The sequence below is a fragment of the Muscardinus avellanarius genome, assembly GCF_963383645.1.
Source record: "Muscardinus avellanarius genome assembly, chromosome: 1".
NCBI lineage: Eukaryota > Metazoa > Chordata > Mammalia > Rodentia > Gliridae > Muscardinus > Muscardinus avellanarius.
This window is the reverse complement of record NC_137786.1, coordinates 51,793,014-51,812,007: the sequence shown is the minus strand read 5'-3', so window position 1 is coordinate 51,812,007 and position 18,994 is coordinate 51,793,014. Positions and strand designations below refer to the sequence as shown.

The 18,994-nt window shown below is 34.7% G+C and overlaps 2 protein-coding genes across 2 annotated transcripts in view; both read right to left on the bottom strand.

Annotated features, from left to right (window-relative positions):
* The window catches only part of IPO11 (importin 11), a gene marked incomplete at both ends in the record, with an annotated part of 185,985 nt that overhangs the window by 48,788 nt on the left and 118,203 nt on the right, over positions 1 to 18,994 (bottom strand). Inside the window, 3 exons of the mRNA XM_080703434.1 lie at positions 13,778 to 13,899; positions 16,843 to 16,956; positions 17,621 to 17,716. Coding sequence (XP_080559560.1) covers positions 13,778 to 13,899; positions 16,843 to 16,956; positions 17,621 to 17,716 — 332 coding nt within the window. The remainder of the gene's footprint in view (positions 1 to 13,777; positions 13,900 to 16,842; positions 16,957 to 17,620; positions 17,717 to 18,994) is intronic.
* Positions 3,097 to 4,987, bottom strand: LRRC70 (leucine rich repeat containing 70; the record flags this gene model as incomplete). Its single annotated transcript, XM_080717006.1, is given in 5 exon segments — positions 3,097 to 4,279; positions 4,281 to 4,745; positions 4,747 to 4,784; positions 4,788 to 4,831; positions 4,834 to 4,987. Coding segments are annotated over 5 exon segments (1,884 nt in total).

Here is an 18,994-nt window from a genome sequence, read left to right as displayed (position 1 = left end):
AAATAGGAGCCGGGCGTGGTGGTGCACGCTTGTAATACCAGCATTTGGGAGGCTGATACTGGAGGATCACGGGTTCGCAGACAACCTCAGCTACTTAGTGAGGCCTTTCACAACTCAGTGAGACCCAGTTTCAAAATAAAGAATAAAAAATTGGGCAGAGGTTGTAGCTCAGAGGTCAAATGCCTCTGGGTTCCATCCCAGACCTGCAAAAAAATAAAAAATAAAAAAATAAAAATAAAATAAATAAAATAGGGCTGCTCAAAATGTGTAACAATGAAATATAGCAACTGTAGTAAAAAAAATTACAATACACATATCACTTTGATTATACCTTGAGTTTTTAAACTGTGCAAATAACAAATAACATAATGTGACCTGGCTAATATTTTTATAGGATGTAAAAATATTTTACCTGCTGACAATCTCTGAAAAAAAAAAAACTTAATGAATACCACTGTTGCAACTTTAACTCCACTTATACACTAATATTAATACAACTAAAGTTTTCTAGTGGAGCCTAAGTCAATTATGTTATATATATAGAATATAAAAAAAAGATTTTTCTAAATTTGCTTCTTTCAATTTGAAAATCTTAAGATAAAGATTTTTTTTAAAAAATACTTTGTTATAAGCCTGGCGTAGTGGCACACGCTTGTAATCCCCGCGCTTGGGAGGTGGAGACAGGAGGATCACGCAGGTTCGAAGCCAGCTGCGCGCGCTGGCTTAGGAGACCCTGTTTCCAAATAAAAATGTAAAAAAATAGGTCTGGGAGTGTAGCCCAGAGGTAGAAGGGCTTCCAGGAACCCCCGTACCACCAAAAAAAACAAAAACAAACAAACAAAAAACTTAGTTATATGGATTTTCCCAAACATCAAATAGCCAGCAATGTTCCTCTGAAACATCTTTTGTGTGTGTGTATGGATGAAGGGGGACTGAACCCAGGAGCATTCTACCTTTAAGTTACACCCCCAGCCCTTTTTTATTTTTTTGTTTTGAAACAGGGTCTTGCAAGGTTGTTCATAGTCTGGCTATAGCTAAGGTTGTCCTTGTTTCTAATTTCAAATGTATCTCAAAACCACTCTCAGCTAGACAGCTTGCTGAACTGAACTTTTATATATCCACTGCAGATCTCCTAAATCAGAACCCTGGGAGGGGCTACATGGGGCGGGGTTGTAAACTGTCTTTTAAGAAGCCATTAGGTGACTGAGTTTGAGAACCACTGGTTCCAGGTATAATGAACAATGCAGCACCCACCTTTTTATAAGTATTTCCGTCTCACAATATAAACTAAATTATCACTTGGTTTAAAAACTCCCAGATTGTTTGAAAATACGTTCATGTAACTTTAATAATAAAAATACAAAATTTGGGGATGAGAAAGGCAGATTCAAATATTTAAGATATACTTAAGAGAAAATTCAAGTGCCTATTTGTGATTCAAGTCACTATTAACAAGAATGGGCATTTACCATATGCTTAATATTGTGCAAAGTGGTACATAAGTATAAATGCATGCTAATGGAAAAATATATTATTACCACGACTTTAATTTTATCTACATTAAACATTTTTAATCAAGGCTACTAATGTCTCCTGAGGGTTCTTTATATGGGTTTTTTATATTTTCTAAAAAGCTATTCTTCTTAGCTACTTTGTCTTCCCAAATCATGGTCTAAGTGGTTGTGGCTACTATAAAGAGTACATCATTTTGGTTTCAGTGTTCTGTACTGAATGCTGAAAGGTTAAGAATCACTATCCTTTACTACACAGACCTCTCTCCTGAACACCTACTTGCTCGGAAATCTCTCTTGGACATTTGATATGAACATCAAATTTGCTTTATATAAAACTGAATTCATAACTGCATGAGGTGGTGAAGCACGCTCATAATCCCAGTACTTGGGAGGATCCCAGGTTCATGGCCAGCCTTGGCTACTTAGGCCCTCCGCAACTTAGGGAGGCCCTGTTTCAAACTAAGGAATTAAAACAGGGGTATATAGCTTGGAGACACAAATGCCTTTGAGTTCAATCCCCCAGAACTGCAAAAAATGAATTAATAATTAATTAAATACAACTGAACTCATTATTTTGCCCCACCCGTATCTCCACTCCTCTTGTTTCCTTGGTTCAGTGAATGCAACTCAAAACTGCCAAAGCCAACACTCTGCCACCCCTCACCCCAGCCCAGGCCTCCAGGTTCTCTTTCCTGGATCAGTGATTCAGAGGTCCTATCATTTTAATTCTGCTTCCAGTCCTCCCAGAAAGTATGAACTTTCTAAGGGTAAATCTAGTGGTGTCTCTCTACTGCTTAAAATCTTAAATGGCTCCCTGTCACCCTTAGATTATATCATGGTATTATAGTCTTCATCATCAAATCCCTCACAATTCTAGCTACACTAACTTTTAGTCTTGAAAAGCAGCATTCTTTCTCTTTCTGAACCTTTCAGACAGTGTTACTCAGCTTTCTTCACTGGGCTGATTTCTATTTACCATTCACAAGCCAGTTTTGATGCTGCTTTTCTTCATGAAGCCATCTGTCATTTCCACATAAATTCAGTCTAATGACATGTCCAAGTACAGTATTTGCTACACTATACAGTAACAATGTGTGTCCTCTGGATTTTAAGCTCTAACAGGAATAGAAACTATGTCTATTTTTTCACAGTTATAATCCTAGAACACAGGCAGATATAGAGCATGAAATTAAAAGTATAGGTCTAGTCAGACAGACATAGAAAGTGCCCCAAGCTGTGAGAATGTGGGACAATTACTTGGACACTCTCTGCTTCTTTGCCTGTAAAATGTGGAAAGCACTACCTTACAATATTATTTATAGACTAAACATGATATGTGAAGTATTTAAAAGACTTTGGTGCACAGAAATGTTAGCTACTAAGATTACTTATCATATTACCTAACAAAGAAATTTTTTGTTGAATAAATACAGTATTCACAAATTATTAAAAATACACTTTAATAATACTAAACCCATATAATTCATATTTCCAAATAAAATGCATAATTGTATAAGAAGAATTCAGTTTCATTTATATCCATGTGGCATTATAATTTTCTTATAGTCAGCCTGTAGTTGCATTATAAAGCAGAATGTTCAAAGAGAATAACCTGTGCCTCGCTTTCAGGAACAATTTGTTTATGAAGTCGAATCTGTTCCAAACTCGGGCTTTCTAGAGAATTTGGGGAGGTGTTACAAATTGAGGTAGTTACATTATACCTTGCTGACTGATAAAAACTGTAATATTCAAGTCTATTTTCCCCTGGATTTTCTGGTGCCTTTAATTTTTGTTTAAACTGAACAACTTTATAGATCAAAAAAATGATTAAAACACAAGCTAAAATGAAAAAAGCTAGTAAAATGTCAAAAGCCTCATTCAACTTCTCAACTTCTTGAGTACAAATTAGAGATGTTTTCCCTGACACTGAAGCAGCATCAATTGGTAGAGCACTGTTTTTTTCCAAGTTCAAGTTAACAGAAGAAGTAAGTTGTATTTGCACAGGTAACACTGCAGTAGTCTCTAATGGATTACCAAAGGTATTCTCTTGAAAAAATGTACTGGCAGGTGAAGTACGAATTCGTTCCCAGAAAGTAACGCTCTCAGTCTCAGGATTTTCCAAATGTTTCCCATTTGTGGTTACTTTATGCCAGGCCATCATTAACGCAGTGGTCTTGTGAAGAATATGAAGAGAGTTTACAGCCCAAGCTCTGGATACATTTGTCGAAGATGTAATACAATTTGTAATGTCAGTCCATTTAATATAACTCAATGCTCTGCCACGCATGGATGGGGGATTCTGACAATGGATGTTTAGAATAATGGCTGAAGATGCTAGCCAGTCTCGAAGGCCCAAAAGTTTGCAGTTACATTCCCAAGGATTAGAATTTGCCTGAAGATGAGTCAGTGAAGACAGTGGCTTAAGGACCCTTGGATGTATGTCTGTAAGATTATTAAATGAAAGATTAAGAATCTTCGAAGATGTTCCCATGTTTTCAAATGTATCATTATCAATGCTGATTATTCTGTTTCTATCCAGGTTAAGGTAAACTAAATTCTTTAACAAGCTAAAAGTGCCAGAATTTAAATTTTCTATATCATTATAACTTAAGATCAAATGTTTATGGTTATTAATTCCACCAAACCCATCCTTACTAACATTTTTAATTCTTGAATTTTTTAGTAGAAGATGCTCCAAGTTGATAAGTCCTTTAAATGCAAAGGGTCGTGCTTCAATAGGATTATGAGACAAAGAAAGTCTTGAAATTCTCAAGGATTTCAAAAGCATTTGATGGTACTTTTGTTAAATTATTACTTTCTAGATACAAGCTATTAAGGTTTCCAAGTTGGTGAAAGCCTGAGTCTGATATTCTCACAATTTTATTAATTGATAAATCAAGTATCTGAAGAGCAACCATACCAACAAAGGTACCACTCCCAAGAACAGCGAGGCTACTCCTTTGTAGATTTAAATACTGAACTGAAGCTAGATCATTAAACACTCCTCTTGGAATAAAAGATACTTGATTAGATTGTAAATGTAAGCTATGAAGATTTGAAGGTCCCTTAAATACTTTAGGATCTAAGCATTTTATTAAATTATTATTTAGATATGGAAAATATAGGTTTCCCAATTGAACAAAGGCTTTTGGATATACATACATAATGCTAGAATTATCCAAATATAATGCTATCAGAGAATGAAGACCCGTTAACTCACTTTCATTTATCTGAGATATTATTTCCAGTCAGAAACAAAAAAACTGTACTCTAAGAAAAATTCTTAGGAATACTTGAAAGGCCTAGGTTACGGCAGTCAGTTTCCCAGAGAAAAACTGGCAAACAGACGGACATCCAACTATCTCTTTATGGAATAATACTAAAGAAAAATAGGTAATAAGCAGAAACAGTTGTAGGCAAGGCAGAGAAAACTGTAATCCACAAATATCCCTGTTCTTGGTTTTTCTGTTCATATCAGAATTGGCTATAAAAAGAGAAAGTAAAACTTTAAATTACCAGAGAGTTCTAAAGTGAAAGGTTTGTAACATGAAAACTTCTGCATTCTGTTTAAATTAGAATCAGTCAACAATAGAGTATATCATACTACGGAAGAGTATAAAATAATAAGCATTTGAAATAGATTCCAGAATCATTAACACCTCCAAACCATTAACCCATTCTCTGACAAAATAATTCAAATTTAAAGAACTGTGAAAATGTTACTAAGTTAATTTAAAATATTACAATTGGTTCTAATAAAAGTAACAAATGATGAAGGAAAGACAATCTTTGGACATAAGTCCCTTTACCCATTTTAGGTCTAGTATGGAATAAGGTTATAATTTTTGATAATACAATACAGAACAAATTCTTTTTAAACTGCAGTTTTTCACAAAACTAAATTGCTTTTCACCCAGCTAAAAGTTTATATTTAAATAATCTTACCAAGAACAGGAAATTCATATTATTAACATTCGGCTGAATCAAATAAAGGTTCTCTTTTTAAATCTGAAGAGCGACATTTCTAAACTCCATTCTTTCTGTGTCACTGTTGACCTCCAGCCCTCCACCTTTTTTTAAGTCACAGTTTGCTCAGGAAACACCACTCTTCACACTGGTTCCTCTGCAGTCAGTGTGTAAAATAGAGGTTGCCATGGATACAGGAAACTGAGAGACAGGAAGTAATTTTATCTCTGTTTCAAAAGTACTGTTGAAAGGAAATCTCAGGAACTTATTTTTCAAAACACACTTGGAGTTTTCCTAATGTATAGATGTAAATACCTCCCCAAATTTAAAAGTAAGATTTTTTACAAGTCTATTTGCAAACTTTAGCTATCCAGAATCTAAATATCAACAGGTTTTATCAATAACAGATAATAACTGAGTGAAAAAGCAAAGTGAAGTAAAAAGTACATAAGTAATATAAATTTACAAATTTTAAAAAGAATAAAATATTTATTTTGTAGTCAGGCATGTTTGCACACACTTATAATCCCTGTATTTGGAAGGCTGAGATAGGAGGATCGCAGGTTCACAGTCAGCCTTAGAAACTTAGTAAGGTCCTCTGAAACTTATGAGGCCCTGTTTCTAAAAATAATAATGATGATGATGAGGTTGTGGGGGGAAGGTCCAGCTCAGGCTCAGAGGTAGAATGCCCCTGAGTTCAACCCCCAGTACCATACATCTACACAGCAAAAAATATTGTTTTGAATACATATTGGAGATTCCAACTGTATGCCTTATTTTTATAACTAATAGGTAAAATAAAGGCCAGGTGTGGTGGCACATGCTTGTAATCCCTGCATTTGAAAGGCTGAGACAAGATGACAGCTCACAGACAGCTTCAGCTGCTTAGTGAGGTCCTCTGCAAGTAAGTAAGACCCTGTTTCAAAATAAAGAATAAAAAATAGGGCTGGGGATATAGCTCGGAGATAGAATGCCCCTGGGTTCCATCCCCAGTACTGCAAAAAAAAAAAAAAATAAAATAAATTAAATAAAAAAATAAAAAAATAAAATAAAATAAAATAAATTAAATTAAAAAATTTTAAAAGTAGGTAAAATAAACAATTTAGACTAGTGGGCACAGTGTTGTTATATATCCTCTAGGCTCTTTTTTTAATTGTTCAGAACACTTTTGTGCATAATAGCACTATCAATTAATATCTTAATATACTAAGGCCTATGCCTTGGGTTGAAAGGTAAAAAATTCACAGAGTTAAGCCAGGAGCAATGGTGTGTACCTGTAATTCGAGGTACTCAAGACTGAAGCAAAAGATCACAAATATAAGGCTACCCTGTGCTATTTAGCAAGACCCTATCTCAACATTTAAAAAAAAGGCTGGGGAGGTAGCATAATGGTACAACAACCCTGAATTCAATCCTTAGAGGAAAGGAAAGGGGAGAGGAGGGACGAAGGAGAGAGGAAAGAATACAAGAAACTAGAAAACAACAGGGTTCTCATGTTCATTTGTTTAGTATTTCCAATAGCATACAAAGTGGAATAAAATATGGTTCCATGAAATTTTCAATTGTATCATATAATTTAAAGAGTTAGGAAAAAGTCAGAATGTACTAAAATCGAAGTAAAATTTAAATGGGAAAACCACAAAATAATAAGATCAGAGCACTAATTAATTTTTCTTCTACTCCTAAGTTTGCAAAGCAGACAAAAAGACAGATCTTAGAAGCAAAATTTTTAGAAAATTATACCAACTACATTATTGACAATGAAATGAATTTATGTTTCTCACACTGTAAAAAACAAGAAAAACTAAAGTGACTGCAATGAAACAACTAAATCTAAGTAGTACAGGTTGATATATTTAAAACTCAATGTCCAGTAAAACAAAGTTTAGCTTTTCTGTTGCTCTAAGAGATTCTTATTTTATTGCTAGTGAAGACCAGAGATCAAAAGAAGTAGATGCTGAAAGGAAATTCTGAGGCCTCTTCATTTTACTTGCTATGATCATTTAGTGAAACAAGTGGCCACTCAGGTTTAAGAATAGAACTGCCAAGTTTATCAATTAATACTGCCTTTACTGGAAGGTATATTTCCCTAGCTTTGACTAAGTATTATCATTTTATAACAATCCAGTCTCATGAGCTTTAAATCCTGTAATGCGTTTTGTTAAATCTTCATATGATCTCCACTGTGCAATAATTCTCTCCAATCTGAACTATGACATTTTGATTTTGCTCTGTTAAAAATGTCAAGATGGGCCAGGCATGGTGGCGCATGCTTGTAATCCCAGCATTCAGGAGGCTGAGACAGAAGGACTGTGGTTCATGGACAGCCTCAGCTATTTAGTGAGGCCCTTTGCAACTCAGTAAGACCCTCTTTCTTTCTTTCTTTCTTTCTTTCTTTCTTTCTTTCTTTCTTTCTTTCATTCATTCATTCATTCAATTTATTTTGTGGTGCTGGGCATGGAACCCAGGGGAATTCTACCTCCAAGCTACCTGTTCAGCTCTATTTTTTATTCTTTATTTTGAAACAGGGTCTCACTGAGTTGCAAAGAATCTCAGTAAGTAGTAGTTGAGGCTGTCCTCGAATTGCTATCCTCCTGTTTCACCCTCCCAAATGCTGGGATTACAAGCATGCGCCACCATGCCCAGCAAGAGACCCTGTTTCAGAATAAAGAATAAAAACTAGGGCTGAGGGTGTAGCTCAAAGGTAGAATGTCCCTGGGTTCCATCCCCAGTACCATAAATAAATGAATAAATAAATAAATAAATAAATATGTTTCCCCTCATAATCTTTTTTTGATTCATACTAATATTAAGTATAACTGTTTTTGAATACTGAACTCACTGGCTCAAGTGGTCTTCCCCCTATTTCTTTCCAGGAAATTGATCCACTGAAATTTGTTTCTCCTTGAGCCAGGCATGGTGGTGCACACTTGTAATCCCAGCATTCGGGAGGCTGAGACCAGAGAATTGCGGTTCACAGACAGCTTCAGCTACTTAGCGAGGTCCTTTACAACTCAGTGAGAGCCTGTTTCAAAATTAAAAACACTAAAAAAATAGGACTGGGGGTGTAGTTCAGAAGTAAATGACCCTGGGTTCCATCCCCAGTACCAAAAAAAAAAAATTGGTTTCTCTCATTTTTATCATTAAATCTTCTTTTACACTCCTTTTTCTTCTAAAAATCTCATGCTTCAGGTAGCAACATTTTCTTTTCCACTCAGATCCTAACTTTAAAAGAATACAACTACATACATATTGTCCTATTATCTTCTACATTTATCTAGATATATGGTATTCCCCCAAAGCCTATGTGTTGAAGGGTTAGCCCCTGCCCGGTGTTACTGGGTGGAGATGGAAACCTGTAAGAGACAGAGGTGCAGTGGATGTCTAGGTCACTGAGGAGTGTCCTAGAAGGTGACGGGGAGATGTTGGCCACGTCCTCTCTCTTTTGCTTTGAGCCATGAGCTGAGGGCTTCTATTATGTTCGTGTTCTCACTGTGACATCGGCCTTCCTTGCCAAAGGCCCAAAAAGCAATAGGCAACCATCGTAAGTGGAAGCCTCCAAAACTCTAACTCAAATTAGATTGTTCTTATTTTCAAGCTGATTATCTCAGGGGTTTTGTAATAGTAACACAAAACTGACTAACATAGGCTCTTGGCTGGTTTATATATAAAAAAATAAAGAAAATAAGAGTGATTATGATTTGTCACAACAGTATCAATGATTTACTAGTCTTAGGGACCTTTAAATATTACTTACAAACCCTAAAATCAAAAGAATCAAAATTTTAAACAGTTTACAAAATTTAAAAATCTAGCAAACAATTAAAAAGTGACTATTTTGCTCAATGAGGAAGGTAAATTTTAATGAGTAGTGGTATCTCAATATAGGATGCTTATTAGTTGCAAGGAAAAAATTGTAGCTACACAATGGAGAAATCACATAACAAACCTTGATCGGCATTAACATCAATAAATAAGTAGTACCTCAGGATATGATATTCTAAGAAGTATAAAATACCACATTTGCAATATTTGAAACAGGTTCAAAAAACTGGAATCTAATCATAAGGGAACAGTGGAGAAATTCCAAATAATGAACATTCTATTCTTTTAGAGAGCAAAAGGGAGAAGAAAGAAAAGGACTATATTCTTTTAAAATGTTAGCCATAAAAGACAGACTGAGCAAGTAACTTTACAGAGACTACAAAGACGTAACTAAACGTAATACTTGCCCATAGACTGAATATTAAGGAATAAAAGGCTATGATGTATGCAACTTATACACAAATAGTTCAGAAATAAAAACTGGCAGAGAGCATGTAGCATGCAAATGATTAAAAAAACTGAATTAAAATTTAGCAATAGCTGATTTTGAATCAAGATTATAAGGTTATAAGGATGTTCTTTGTATTGTTGTTGCAATGTTTGTGTAAGTTTGAAATAATTTCTAAATAAAAATAAAATAGCAACTATGATTTCCATACAAAATTTGTCCTTGTACATTATTGTCAGACTATGCCAGACTTTATAAGTTTTTAAGGTAAGTATACTTTAAAAACAAAAACACTTTTTGGTGCTCCTATAGAATGGTAAACCAGGAAAATCTCTATTTGCTCACCAACAAAGAGATCTTCAGAAAATTTTAGCTACAAATCTATTGATGAAAAAAAAGATAAAATAAACTGTATGCCTGAGAAGCAGTTTCTCAATTATGCTTGTGACTTTGGCGCTTTAAAAACAAAGTGATGGTTCCTAACAATGTCTTGACATTTAAACATCTTCAAGAAACATAACTCATCATTCTCCCCAGTCTGACTTTAAAAGAACATTTTTACTACTACTTCTTTTTCTTTATTTTATTTTATTTTATTTATTTATTTATTTATTTACAGTACTGGGGATGGAACCCAGGGGCATTCTACTGCTGAGCGACACCCCCATCCCTATTTTTTATTCTTTATTATCATTTTTCTGAAACAGAGTCTCACTGAGTTGCAAAGGGCCTAAGTAGCTGAGGCTGTCTTCAAACCCCAATCCTCCTGTCTCAGCCTCCCAAATGCTGGGATTATAAGCATACGCCACCATGCCCAGTTTACATTTTTACTTCTTAATGTCAGTTATTGTTACCCAGTTATTCCGAGAATCAAGACTGTATTTCCATATATAATTTGAAGTACTACATGAGAGCTAGGGGTGGTGGCACATGCTTGTAATCCCAGCATTTGGGAGGCTGAGACATGAGGATCACAATTTGCAGCCAGCCTCAGTTACTTAGGCCCTTTGTAACTCAATGAGACGCTGTTTCAAAATAAAGAATAAATAAAGGGGCTGAGGATGTAGCTCAAAGGTAGAATGCCCTACGTTCAATCCCAAGTACCACAATAAAATAAAATAAAATAAAGTACAACATGAGGATAAAATTCTATCTTGTATATTGGTTTAGTTTTACAGGATAGAAAATTGTTAGTGGAACTTACTATTAAACAGAAGAACTCTTTCAACTTAGAAAAAACTAACAGATACACCAGAAAATCAGAGTATCTTTTCTTTCCCTGGTTTCATGTAAAACATCTGGAATATTAATCTCTCCTGTGCCCCTACCCACCATCTTCCAGGTTTACATCGGAACTACATTAGAATTTCTTTCCTGCATACTCTTTCCATTTTGATATTTCTTATTTTATCCATATATTATCAATTGCATGTCTATCATAATCCTTATAGTTTTAAATAGAGAGAAAAAGGAGGAAAAAAGAAAGATAAAGGTAATGAGCTTAAAAATAACTTAGGCCTGGCATAGTGGCACACACGTGCAATCTCAGCACTGAGGAAGATCACAGGTTCACAGTCAGCCTCAGCTACTTAGTGAGGCCCCTCAACTTTGAGACTCTGTTACAAAATAAAAAATAAAATAGGGCTGGGTGTGTAACTCAGAATTTGAACGCCCCTCGGTTCAATCCCCAGTACCACACACAAAAAAAGAAGGGAATCTGGATAACTATGTTAGGTGAAAGAAGCCAAGTACAGAAAAACAAGTAAACCCTGTTTTCATTCATATCTAGAATCTAAAAACTGGTAGTCACCACAGGCCAGGGAGAGCAGGGGATGGGAGAAATGGGGGGTAGTTGATCAATGCATTATGAGTCACAGTTAGATAAAAGCAAAAAGTTCTGGTGTGCTGTCATATAACAGAATGACTACAGATGGTAATGGTACTAAAAGACGTCTGAAAGTTTTCACCATGAAGAAAAGCTAAATGTTTGAGGAGATAAATATATTTAACTTGATTTAAACACTACACAGTGAATGCATGTATCAAAACATATAATACACCATATATAATTTTTTGAATTTGTGAATTTATGTACTGAATAAATTCAATAAACAGATAAGCAATGATATAACATGTAACAGGCAAATACAAACATTATATGAATTTTAGATCTTTTTTTTGGATCTGGGGGTGGAACCCAGGGGCATTCTACCTTCAAGCCACACCCACAGCCCTATTTTTTTTTTAATTCTTTATTTTGAAACGGTCTCACTGAGTTGCAAAGGACCTTAATAAGTAGCTGAAGCTGGCTGTGAACTGTGATCCTCCTGTCTCAGCCTCCCAAATGCTGGGATTACAAGCATGCATCACCACGTCCGACTGAATTTTAGATTTTTCAAAACAGTAAATGTTGCTGGGCTTGATGGCACATGCTTGTAATCCCCTTGCTTGGGAGGCGGAGACAGGAGGATCATGCAGGTTTGAAGCCAGTCTTGTTGGCTTAACAGACCCAGAGGTAGAAGGGTTCTATCCCTAGTACCAACAAAACAGTTAATGTTTGTCAATTAAGGATAAAATACACTGTTATTTTTCCAAAATACAGAACTGGATTCCAACAAAACAATTTAATGAAATAAGGCACAATGTTTAATAAGGCAAAATTCTTATAGATATATAAATACTTTTATGTGATTAACATATCAGTTAAAAAATAAATTAAGAAGTAAAAAGAAAAGAAAGAAATCTGGAAATTGGCAAGAAAGAAGATTAGGAATCCAGATGTGTACATTAAGACCGGGCTTAACGAAACCGACTGGGCCAAAGAAAATGCAATGTCTCATACCAAATCTATATACATTGGTGCAAAAACTGTGATGAGAATAAAAATCACCAAATGAGTTCTACATGGTAGTAGCTGACAGTACTTTCAAGAGAAAGTACTGTCTATACAGTGTAGATAAGAACTAACTGCTGATTGTCAAAGTTATCAAAACAGAAAAAAATATATCAAAAACTTAAATGTATAATACCAAGCCAGGAATAAAAGCAAGGAGAATAATCTTTTTTAAATATCAATGTCAAAACATTTTTATTTGCTTTATATAACTGAGAATTTTAATCAAGTTTGTCAAGCAGAGCATAATGACTTCATATACAATTTACAAATTTTAGAGTTAATCCAGACGAAGGGAGCAAAATTATTTAAAAAAAAAAAAAACAAAAAACCCATATGTGGTACTCAGGATAGAACCCAAGGGCCTTCTACCTCTGGGTCAAAGCCCCAGACCTATTTTATTTCTTATTTTGAAATGGACTTGCTAAGTTGCTGAAAGCCTCATTAAGTTGGTGAGACCAGTTTCGAACCTGCAATTCTCCTGTCTCAGCTTCACAATTGCCATACTTTATAACATGTTTTATGAAGTGTTATTGTTTTGAAATATTGGGTGCTTACTTTACCTATGTAAACCTAAAATAAGACTAATTTAACTTGGTTAATATTTTTGAAAAAATAGAAAATCAGGCAAGAATTAAATAAAGTAAAAAAATGAATACAACCAAATTAAATAAGAACTCACACTATTCAAGAATAAATGTCCCATTCACTTCTAGACCAATCCTTGCTATATCATTATCTACTAATAAAATTCACACCTACATACTCAAAAGCAATATCCAGCAACACATAGCAAAATCTATGGCCAAAACTTGCGTTTATATTTTAATGCTTTAAAGAAACCAATTGTGTGTGTGTGTGTGTGTGTGTGTGTGTGTGTGTGTGTGTGTGGTGCTGGGGATGGAAGCCAGAGGCTTTCTACCTTCTACCTTCAGGCTACACTCCCAGACCTATTTTCTATTTTATTTGGAAACAGGGTCTCACTAAGTTGCTGAGAGCCTCACTGAGTAGCTGAGGCTGGCTTCAAACCTGTGCCATCCTCCTGTCTCAGCCTCCCAAGTACTGGGATTATAACCGTGCACCACCATGCCCGTCCTTAAGGAAACCAATTTTAAGAAAGCATTTCCTCACCTATTATCAGACGGCAGAAGAGAAAGCAAAGCCAAAGCTGAAAGTTTTCTTCTTTCAGGCTGGGTAATGTTATCCATTCGATCAACCCACATTTCAATCATATTTCCCAAAAGCTGGTCCATCTGAAAAAAAAAAAAGAAAAGAAGGTAACTCAAAATATTTGAAATTCTACTTACTCATAGATAAGAACTATTAAGAGCAAAAGGTCAGGATTAAATGTTAAGGACAACAAACCACAGAACTAGAATCACTAAATTTAAGGCAAGCCTTGAACTGGAAAGAATTTGATCAAAACCAGAAACTGACTCTTTTTTAATCCTACGAGCCAAGGACATTTATTCCAAACCTACTGGAGTAAATGAGTGATGTTAGAAACTTCATTTAATGAGTCACCAGTTGATACATCCTTCCTAGTACACTAAAAACTATGTGTGTTTTTCAAGACTGTCAAATTTATACTTTGACTTTATCTAATTGGGTTTTTACTATTTGAGGTGGTATATCTGCCAGACTGATTTGTTACTACTTTCAGAGTAAAAAACAGGTTGTAACCTTAATCCGCATATTCAAAGAAAAACGAATGAATCTTTTCATAGGACATTCATACTCTAAATCGAAAATAAAGATAAAATAAACCAACATAATATAAAATTAGTGTGATAATTTTATGTGGTAACTCAGATAGGCTAAGGAACTTTTTGGTCCAATGCTAGACTAGGTGTTGCTGTAAAAGTATTTTATAGATGTAATTAGTATTTACAATATGATGATTCTTAGTAAAAGAGACTAGGATAAGCAAATAAGGTACACAGAGTCCACAATTTACCAAGGTGTTCACTCTCACTATCTCATTGTTTTTCCCTTGAAGATAAATGCATACTTCCCAGTGTTATGTAACATATTAGAGAAGCCTAAGGTTTGGAAGATTGGGACAAAGAGCTTTGTAAAAGAACTACGAACCACAAACAAACCTGTAAGGCAAACAATGAAAAACAGAGTTTTAAAAAGGCATGCATGTCTACGATTAAGGGGATAAAAAAAGGAAAACTCAAAGATAAGAAGAATTTGCAGGCAAAGAACAGTAGGTTGCTTTGGTGATGATAACAATATGACTTAAAATTTTTCAATGTGTTTGCCTTCAGTTAACAAGAAGTGAATGAAGTCACCATCACATGGTACTTTTAATTACCCAAGAATTACTATTTTTGTGTCTTATGACACAATATTTTAAAGCTAATAGTAGTCAAAAGAGTAATAATATCTATGATTAAGTTACATTTAAGTTAATATTTCACTGAAATGCATTGATTTAACCAAACTCAATGTTGACATGAATCATCAAATGAAACTATTTTTCCTATTAAAAAATGTCTCGTTAATATAGTAGACAGCTTTTCTTTCTGTTCCCATAGGATACTGGACATATCTCTAACACAGTGCTTGTAATATTAGGAAATTGCCTGTTTACATACTTTCTCCCTTAAAAGACTAATAATAATCTTGTCTAACCAAATGTTTCCTATGTCTTGTGGAAAAGTGCCTGTTCCAGGGTGGGTGGGGGACAGTGGAATGTGGCCACTGGGATACCAGCTCTGAAGTTAGGTTGCCATGGTTTCTATACCAACTCCATCATTTACTAGTTGTACAAACTGAAATAAATTTGCCTTTATTTCTCATGTGTGAGGCGAAAATATAAATACTACTATCTCATCAGGTTGTTTTGAGTTATTTAAAATAATACATGCAAGGCATATGAAACTTACTATTTTAATATACTGTTAAAAAAAACAATCATTTAAAAATTCAGCTGCGCTCAACTGAATAAACTTTTACCTACACAACATTACCCTTACTCAGGTAAAATTACAAAACTCATGAAAACTCTCTAATCATTAAAACAAAGGCTAGGATCTATAATTTGATTAATCTAATTCTAGAAAAACTACATACATTGTAAAATCTGTATGTCCCTGCCATGGATTTACTTGAATTTCTTGTTAATACTCATTATTTCAGTCATATATCTGGGAGGCATTTTGTGTTGTTGGGTTTTTTGTTTTTGTTTTTTTGGTACTTGGGATTGAACTCAGTGGTGTTCTACCTCTGAACCACAGCCACAGCCCTATTTTATTTTTTATTTTGAAACAAGGTCTCACTAAGTTGCTGAGAATATCCTTGAACCTGCAATTCTGTCTTAGCCTCCCAAATATTGAGATTACAGGTGTATGCCACCATACCTGACTCAGTCATAAATTTTAAAAATGATCTCCATTCTAGAGATACCAGTTAAACACAGCTTACCCCCTATAGCCTATAAATGTTGACAGAATAATGATTGAAACATAAAAATCATATTTAAATATCACATAAAATATCTAGTTTCAAGTAACCAATTTGCTTAAGAACTTATTCAAAACTTACCCTGGTAGTTGGTTTTAGCTATGGTATTTTTTAATAAACCTTTACCAAAAAGATCACTTACATAATAATCAGAACAAAAACTTTCTCAATCCACAACATTAAAACAAGTCCATTAAAGGAATTAAATGAAGACTTACATTAATATATGCAAAAGATTCCTGCTTCAAATTTAACAGTAGAGGACAGCCAGGCTTGGTGCCGCCAGCTTGTATTCCCAGCATTTGAGAGGCTGACACAGGAGGACCCTGGTTTGCAGACAGCCTCAGCAACTTAGTAAGGCCCTTTCAACTTAGTGAGACCCTGTTTCAAAATAAAGAATAAAAAATAGGACTGGGGGTGTGGCTCAGAGTTAGAATGCCCTTGGTTCCATCCTCAGTACCACAAAAAAAAAAAAGAAAAACCATAAATCAAAATTATATTCTATGGCTAAACTGAATAAAATCACTTATTTTGAGTAAGAACAAAATGTAAAACTTTCTGTTGTGATTTACAGAATCTTTTCTTCTTTCTTCTACCCCAAATAATGAGTATAACAAATTAACAGTACATAAACTTATTGCTTCAAAAGAACCTTTATAAAGACTTATTATTTCAACTATTTTCAGTTTAGACTTGGATAAAGATGCCCCTATATGGACTCTTACCTCCTGATTAAATTTATGTGCCATCTCATTAAGAAGTGAAGAAAAGAAACTAGTGTTTTGTAGCAGGACTCGACCCATAACTCCAAGATATGTGGACATCACTACAGGATACGTCTGTGAAATTAAGATATAGCACATTTAAAGTTACAAACAATCACTGATATACAGTAAATATCAACAGGAATATAAAATAATGCTTTCCTTCATGTTGCTTGTCTTTAGAATGAGCTTCCTGAGTTCTCACTGAATTCCTAAATACACATAATCCATTGACTATCCATTCACATATATTTATATGGAGTACATGTTATGTACACATATAATAGAGAGACAGAAAAGGTCTCCACCAATGGCATCCTTCTACTACCTAAGCACTCCTAACATGCATAGTAACACGGACTTAAGAGGTACAGAAAATAGCCCGTGGCTCCACACATTCAGTGTGTAAGCGTACTAGCACTATTCTTCTCCTCACCTTCTCAAGAGTCAGGGGCTAAAACTAAGTCACTAAGCATTACTCTACTGCAAATCACTGTGTGTAAAAAAGCATGCATATGACAGAGATGATATGTCAAAAGAAATCTATACTACTCTTTGTGAAAAAGAAGCAAAGGTATATAACTACCATGGAAGTTTACTTAATCTAATAGTCAACTGATAAAGTTTTTCTTTACATCTATTAAGGAGCAAGAAATGACTTCCCAAAGAATGAGGAGAATAATTAAATCTAGAACCTTAGAGTCTAATACTATCCTTAAAAGCTTAAGAAAATTCTTACCTCCCCTTCTATAATACCACTGAAAACACAGGGTAAAATTGGTTGAAACATCTGTGGGCCTAATACTGGATTCACTTTAAGGGCATTTTCCACGACCTAAAAACCAAAAACACAGTTGATATTCAATACTGTAAGCCACTGCTTCATTTAAAACACAGGTAAACCGGGCGTGGTGGTGCACGCTAGTAATCCCCGCGTTTGGGAGGCAGAGACAGGAGGATCGCGCAGGTTCGAAGCCAGCCACGCTGGCTTAGGAGACCCCGTTTCCAAAAATAAAAAAACAGGTCTGGGAGTGTAGCTCAAGAGGTAGAAGGGCTTCCAGGAATCCCAGTACCACCAAAAAAATAAAAATAAAAAAATAAATAAATAAATAAAACACAGGTAAAAAACAATGTACTCTACTAAATATCACACCTAATTTAAGAATACACACAAATACAGTATTTAGCACTATATATACTTTTGTAAAATAATTCATAGAAAGTATTTAATATTCAGGCATATCTATAAATTTTGTACTAATGAATTATATTTGATAGCTTGGAATAACATAGTTGCATGCTATTATTGTAATTTTTATCTTTTCATTTTAAGCAAATAATAATCCCTTAGAAAATGTTGCACTAATAGAGGGAGCAAAAGGCATTTTATTTTATAATATTATATATATTTTTTTATTTTATTTTATTTTATTTTTTTTGCGGATCTCGTGATGAAACCCAGAGGCATTTGACCTCTGAGCTACACCCCCTGCCCAGTTTTTTATTCTTTATTTTGAAACAGTGTCTCACTGAGTTGTGGAGGGCCTCACTAAGTAGCTGAGGCTTGCTTCAAACCAGTGTGATCCTCCAGGTCTCAGCCTCCCAAGCACAGGGATTACAAGCGTGCGTCACCACGCCTGGCAAATGTTTGATTAAATTTAAAAACAGGAAACAAAAGCTAAAGTTTGGAAGAGAATTTTTGGTATTATATATAGCTGTGGCTGGCCCCAACCTATAGAAATCCTTGTAGGTTTGTTTTGTTTTGGGAGAAGGGGCTCAGAATTAAGAGGTCAGAGAACCCACAAATGAATAATGTTAGCATCTGAAGGAACAAATAAAATACTTCAAAAGTCATATGTATGTATATTTATATCATCATGACTTTTAAAATATAAATTCACTTGAATATGTCATTAATGTATCATGTTTTCTGAGCTAATACCCCAAGATCATTTACTTTTTTTTTCTTTTTTTTTTTTTTGCAGTACTGGGGATGGAACCTAGAGGCATTCTATCTCCAAGCTATACCCCCAGCCCTCTTTTATATTCTTTATTTTGAAATAGTGTCTCACTGAGTTGCAAAGGGCCTCATTAAGTAGTAATTGAGGCTGTT